The sequence below is a fragment of the Myotis davidii genome, unplaced genomic scaffold (genome assembly GCF_000327345.1).
Source record: "Myotis davidii unplaced genomic scaffold, ASM32734v1 scaffold1757, whole genome shotgun sequence".
Classification (NCBI taxonomy): Eukaryota; Metazoa; Chordata; class Mammalia; order Chiroptera; family Vespertilionidae; genus Myotis; species Myotis davidii.
In genome coordinates, this window is record NW_006288116.1 from 215,953 (window position 1) to 222,551 (window position 6,599).

The window sequence follows — 6,599 nt, forward strand, 5'->3', positions numbered from 1 at the left end:
AGAGGTGACCTTGGTTAAAACACATAGTGCCAAGAAGGTGAGCAAATATATTAAGAACAGTATGCCATATATGCCAGGTCCCTTGAAACAGCAAGGATGGACCAGCTCCCAGCAAGTCTCAAACTAAAGCAGAAAAGGAGAAATCATTCATTTTACCCTTTAGTAGAAAACTAAAGTATCAAAAACCCATCTTAAAATGTTGCAGGACAACCACATGCTTTTATTGAACCATTTCATTCAGAGTTGTCTCAAAGTCTTCCAGAATGCTTGGTGAGTACTTGGTGAACTTCACCATAGGACCAAAGACTCTTTGAGGGCAGGGTTTTTACATGGGTCACTAGTATCTACAGTACTAACCTAGAGACCTGGGAATATGGTGCTCAACAATTGTTTACTAAATTGAATAAAAGTTTTCACGAGTGCAGAGAAATAAAAGAAAATTTACTCAATGTACCATGACACCTTACCTAGAAATAAAAGTCAAACAACCAAGAATTTGCTGATATATAGATTTCTAGATTTCACAAATAGATCAAGCAGTTAAGGAGTTGATTATGAGACTATCCAGGTTGAAAACATTTTATCTGTGACCCTCTGCCTTACCTTTTCCACATCGCCCAGGCCCTCAGTGTCCAGAAGGACCAGAGTGCAATCAGGCTTACAGAGGTGAGGCACACACCACATCCAGATGCCCTTGGTTTCAGACTGCACCGTAGAGCCCAGAGGGAAACCTATAAAGGAAGGGGAGACCCAGGTCACAATGACAACAGACAATCTAAGCAGCCAAGGGGCTACAAAATCAGACTTTTTGGAATGGAAGTACCTCAGAATATGATGGTGCATTCTCTATTTTGTAAGAATGCTTTACTTTGTGTGTCATCTATTTGAAGAAGGAGATGAATGTTAACTGTGAAAATGATATCCAGCAAGAGCTCAAAATCAAGGTGAAGTGCATCCATGAATCAGATATAATAAAGGTCACTGAATACCATAATAAGAGCATTTTTAAGAATGGTCCAGTAAAGGCCGAATAGAAGTGGATAGAAGAGAGACATCTAACGAAAAAGAAATTCAGATAATATTTTTCCAGTCAAAGTGATAAAATGACAAATGGTGTGGGAGAGGTTGTTAACAACAATGGGATGTGAACGTACAAAAATCTTTAAAGATGGTGATAGATATGCAATTATCTTTATATAGTCATGGGAAAAGCAAAATTCTATATAGAGAGAAAAACATGTTATGAGCAAGAGAGGAGGCACAATTTCAAGACCCTAGTGTTGGCGCAGGTAAAAGAAGGACTAGGCATTACTAGGAGGGGTTTTCCTTAACAGGAGTAAAACCTGAATATGGAAATAGAATATATTAAAGTAATAATTTAGTGAGGATAATTAAACTTAGAAGTTTGTTTTGTTGAGAGGTGTGTAGTTCTCAATTCAGGTAACCAGGGAAGAAAACTAATAAGCTGTCATATAGTTAGAGTAAAAACAATTGGCCTCGACCTAAGATAATACCATTAAGGTAGTAATTTATTAGTAAAAATTAGAATTAGTAGATTGGTTTATTGAAAGGAATTTTGTTCTTCATGTGACTAGGGAAGAAAACTAAGAAACTCTGATACAGCTAAAGTCAAAGAACTGTCCTCTGCCTAAGACACCACTCACCGTGATTCTGTCCTGAAAGCCGATTCATCAAGTAGGATTTGCCAGTACGATATAGTCCTGCAATGGCCACGACCACCACTGGCTGAGAAATCTGGTCAAGAATCTCTAGAGCTTCCTGATTCACTGACAGCTGCTCATTGTTATTTTCCACCAGGCAAATGGGGGCCATCATGTTGGGTCTAGATGCCATGGCAACCTGCCAACCTAGAAGAAATCCCAGTGGAAATAAGCTTACAATGCTATTCTCTGAAGCAGAGTCATGTGAAGCACCCATCAATTAAGACAGTGTGCATGTTCTACTTTCCTTCTGGCACAGTAGCATAGGCCAAGCCCTACAGTGAAAAATTCATCTATTTTTGGTTCTATACTTATAGTGAATCTCTGGAAGGGCCAACGTGTTCCCAATGCTGTGAGGATCTTAGATTGAATGTTACCGCTGCACTAGGCAGTCACATCTTGTAATGCAGTCGAGTGGCTTTACCCTATGCCAGGGTCACTACTGAGAAGCAAATCCATCACCTCATGTGAACATCCTCTCCCCAAACTTAAGGTTTAACCAGCTGCTAAAAGGATGTTGAGGAAGAACCTGTTTGGGACCAGAGCAATCTGAGGACACAGCCAAGAAATTTTAAGCCACAGGTTTCATGCATTGCTGAAGGCTAATTCCAGCCAGCAGCTCTTAATTATGCAAGAAGTTCATCAGAGGGCTGATGGAATTTGGGGCTTCAGCAGGGCTGAAAATCTGCATGTTATTACCTCCCGCTGAACAGCTGTATGCATTTCCCCTAACCTGATAATCCTTTACTGTTTACCAAACCTTACCTTTGATATGTATATCTGCTTTGCTATAGGGCAAATGTGGAAGTAAAAAGCTCTGGGTCTGGAGATTCGGGAGCTTAGTCACTAGAACTAAGTTTCCCACTGGCTTTCCCAAAAATACCTTACAAATTCTAATTTCTTCTCTAGTCTCTTTATTCATTTATGCACAGCCCTTCTCCAGATTCCTGAACCCTAGTAGCTGTAAGGAAAGTCAAGACTGACACAATGCATCTCACTGTCTCCTGGTCCTAGTTATTGAGAACAGCTGTAAAACTAGTGACGAGTGTGATTAGTATTCATCACAGTCTGAGGTTTTAGGTGGATAACTTGGTTTGACAAGTGACAGACCAATAAAATGTAATATCTATGGCTACATTTATGATACTGAAGTGACTGAAGGAGTTTGGGGTTCCAGAAGAGAAACAGCTTTTGATTTTTCTCCTTTTTAAGAAGTCTTCAAAATCCTTTTGGCCACAAAGTTTAACAGTCATCCCCTGTTCAGAGAAACTGAGTCATGTGATATTTATTTTGTTTTTCAAAATAAAATGTGCATCAAAATTTAAAAATAGACTGATACTATGAACTAATAAAAAGCATGTATTAATAAAACAGTCGATAAAGAATATCAAGAAGACCTCACAAATTCTGCATTCTCCATGTCCTGTTAAAAATATCCATGTGAAAATATAAAGTGGGTGTGCATTATTCCTGGACATGTCTGACCTAGGACTTTGTTAGGACGGAGAAAGTACTTCTTATATTCCAGGAAGTACTGTGCTGGTCCATCCTAATTTACAGAACATACCAAGAATGAAGCTGAGCCGGGCAGTGTCCTAAGCAAATTTGAGCCTGAGCAGTGAATTATAGCCTTGTCAGGGGACAGCATGCTCCTTTCCCAACTTTTAAGAATCTGACTGGGAGCTGGGGATGAGGCCACAATCATAATGCAGCCCATCTGTGTCTAGCCCCTTTTCTTTCTCTCTTTCTTTCTCTCTTTCTTTCTTTCTTTCTTTCTTTCTTTCTTTCTTTCTTTCTTTCTTTCTTTCTTTCTATCTTTCTTTCTTTCAAGGAAAACAACAGAGACAAATAATATTACTGTCTCATTTCTCCAGGCATGATAAAATGAACATATTCTATATTCAGTTCTTTCTTTTTCTTTCTTTCTTTCTCTCTCTCTCTCTCTCATCTCTCTGTCTCTCTCTTTCTTTCTTCCTTTCTTTCTCTTCCTTCCTTTCTTTTTTTCTTTCTCTCTTTCAATCTTTTTGTTCTCTTCTGTCTCTTTTTCCATTCAATAAAGGCAAACTAGAGCTCTCTGAGCCAAGTCTGCTCTTGAGAAAAAAAATTAATTAAAAAAAATTAAATTTAAAATGTTGTGTAAGCAGTGAATCTAATGTGGAATTAGAATAGGACCGTAAGTCCAACCTAGTGCACATTACAACGAGGAACAATGAGCTCATGCATGAAGAAGCTGCCTCCATGCCCCACCCCATCCCATTAAGCAGCCAAGAGAAGACCCTAATCTCTCAGCTCTCCATGCACCCACATTGTCTGCTATACTTGCTGCTGTCCTAGTTATGTGAAGTCCCTGCTTGGCTGTCACATCACAACTACACTGCTCCTAATAAGGAAACTAAAGCCAGCAACTGAGCCTTGCAGTCCAGGCTACCAGGCTACAGGTGTCCCTACCTCTCCATTCCTCAGTCCATTTTGAGTCAGAAATTGAGAGGTTTAAGCTCAGGACCAAGTTGCTTGCAAAAGAAAGTTGAATTCCCACTTCTGTCCCACAGCTCCTCAGGTCAGTGTGTCACAGAACAACTCCCAGGTCCTTCTCACTCCTCCTTGCTCCCTCTCCTCCCCCCACTTCTCTGTTGCTACTTTACAGAAGTTTCAAAAGAAAAGCTGAGAAATTTTGTTTTCATCTTACAGAGGACTCAGCAAAACAACTGAACCTAAAAACAATAATTGATGTAATTTTTTGGTAGGGTCTAAACATTTGGAAACTGCAGATAAAAACCCAGCTTAGACCTTATAGTTATTTTTAATAGTTGATTAAAATATGTGAGAATGAAGTATTTCATCTAATACCACTTTATAGAATCTTTGGAATACTAAATACAGCTCATACAATAATGTTTTAATATTTAAATTGCATGGTTAAAGACAATGTCTTTGTTTTTTCAATGTCCCACAGACATCAGGGAAATGTGTAAGAGGGGGAGGGGAAAGATGGAGGAAGTGACTGTAACCAGCGCTTCTTAGCAAAGGACAGGTTTGGTTCCTCAGTCACAGCAAGGATTTCAGCCCCTTCAAGCAGGTGATGGAGGATGCACTCCTCCTGTTCCCAGGCAGGGCTCTTTGTGCAGCCTGGGAGGGTGCCCAAGAGGAAGCAGCCCATCCCAGGAACAAGCTGTGACCACTGCCCTGCAGCAGCCTTCCATCCAAACAGAGGGGCTGAGCTGCCTCCAGTTTATAATCCCAACAGCCACCCCTCCTCTGCCCCCACCATCAGCCAGCTGCCTCCAAGGCTGACAGTGAAGAGCCTTCGCCTCCAGTGCCAGGTGTGCTGCGAGCACGAATTGTTATTGTTGATGTTAGTTAATGAACATGTGCATGGAAATCCAAGTCTCTGAGCTAACTTACCTGTCTCCTAAGCTGCAGACAGCGGATAAATTCTCTCCTCTCACCTTCCTCCTTCTGTGTCTGGCTCCCCAGGGTGCTCCCTGTTCTCTTTAGTAGCTGAAAATCAAGCCGGATATTACAGTGAAACAGTGTGGTTAAGAACCAAAATCGAAAGGACACATCCTTTTCTGGGAAGTTGTGCTGTTGTTTCACCCCTTTCCCCTCCTCCCAAAGGAATGAGATCAGCCAGGGTGGGAGGACCTCCTTATCCCACACCCAGCTTGGAAACACCTGACTAGCACCTCCTCCTCATGGGGCTTGTGTTCCCTGACCCCACAGCGAACACAGCTGCAGGGCTGACTGAGAGCCGGTAACAGCAGGCTGACAGGTCTGCAGACTGTCTCTCAGAGGTACTTTGAAAAGGCAATAAGGTTTTTCTTGTTGTTTTAATTTTATGCTAAGACTGCTTTTTCCTTTGTGGCTTTTTGGAAAACTCTTATTATTAATTTACCCTTCCTCATTATCAATAACTGTGTGCATAAATCTCTTATTTTCCATGCTAAGACTGCCTTTTCCTTTGTGGCTTTTTGGAAAACTCTTATTATTAATTTACCCTTCCTCATTATCAATAACTGTGTGCATAAATCTCTTATTTTCCCAATCAAGAGATAGTCACTAGTATTTTGTGGCATATTCTCCCACTTACAGTTGTGTGTTGTTTTTCTTTGTGGTGGCTCTGTGGGGGATTGCAAGGGTCCTGAGTTTATATTCGGAGTGTTTCTTTCAGTGAAATAACATAAAAATACTAACTCAAAAGTGAACATTCAAAATGAACAAAGAAATCATAACCATCAACAAGTTTTTAAAAGTTGGCAAGTGCCAAAAGTATTATCTGTATTCTGGTTTTATTGTCTATTAAGTTTCATTCCCCATATTTGCATTTTCATCTGAATAATAATACAGAAAAAAATATGTAATTGTACAGGATTCCACTCTATTAGACTATTTTAAAAAAACTGTAATCAAAGTATATTTGTTATACCTGTTGTCTTCTGGACAGATATAGGTAGGAGCTGTGTTATTAGAACAATTTGGGGTTAGTTTCATTGCTTATTTTTCTCTGCCTAGAATTATCTGAGTTGGTTTCTTTGTATTTCAAATCTTTGACTTGATTCTTGGGATCCTCTTGTCTGCTGTTGGATCTCTGTATATTATTCTTTATTTCAGTCAGTGTGTGCTTAATTTCTAGTTGGTCTGTTTTCATATCCTCTGGGGTCTCACTAAATTTATCAGTGGTTTCCAGAAAATTCTTGAAAAACCTTACAACCATGGATTTGAATTCTATATCCAGTAGTTTGCTTTCCTCCATTTCTGTCATTTGTGACCTGTTTCTTTGTCTCCTCATTTTTTATGCTTCCCTGTGTTGGTAGAGTGGCTTTGTGTGCTAGGTGTCCTGTAGGGCCCAGTGGCTAAGCCTCCCCAATTACCTGCGGTGGA

The 6,599-nt window shown here is 40.1% G+C and overlaps 1 protein-coding gene across 2 annotated transcripts in view; it reads right to left on the bottom strand.

The window, feature by feature from the left end:
• LOC102759091 (guanylate-binding protein 6-like) overlaps window positions 1-5,350 on the bottom strand; it is a 30,514-nt gene extending 25,164 nt beyond the window's left edge. Inside the window, exons 1-3 of one of the 2 annotated variants that reach the window (XM_015561441.1) lie at window positions 5,124-5,350; window positions 1,665-1,868; window positions 604-731 (exon numbers count right to left, since the gene is read on the bottom strand). In XM_015561441.1, the coding sequence (XP_015416927.1) occupies window positions 604-731; window positions 1,665-1,854 (318 nt within the window). In that variant the 5' untranslated portion in view covers window positions 1,855-1,868; window positions 5,124-5,350. The remainder of the gene's footprint in view (window positions 1-603; window positions 732-1,664; window positions 1,869-5,123) is intronic. The other variant, XM_006759895.2, reaches the window with a different exon arrangement.
• Between the last annotated feature and the right edge of the window lie 1,249 nt (window positions 5,351-6,599).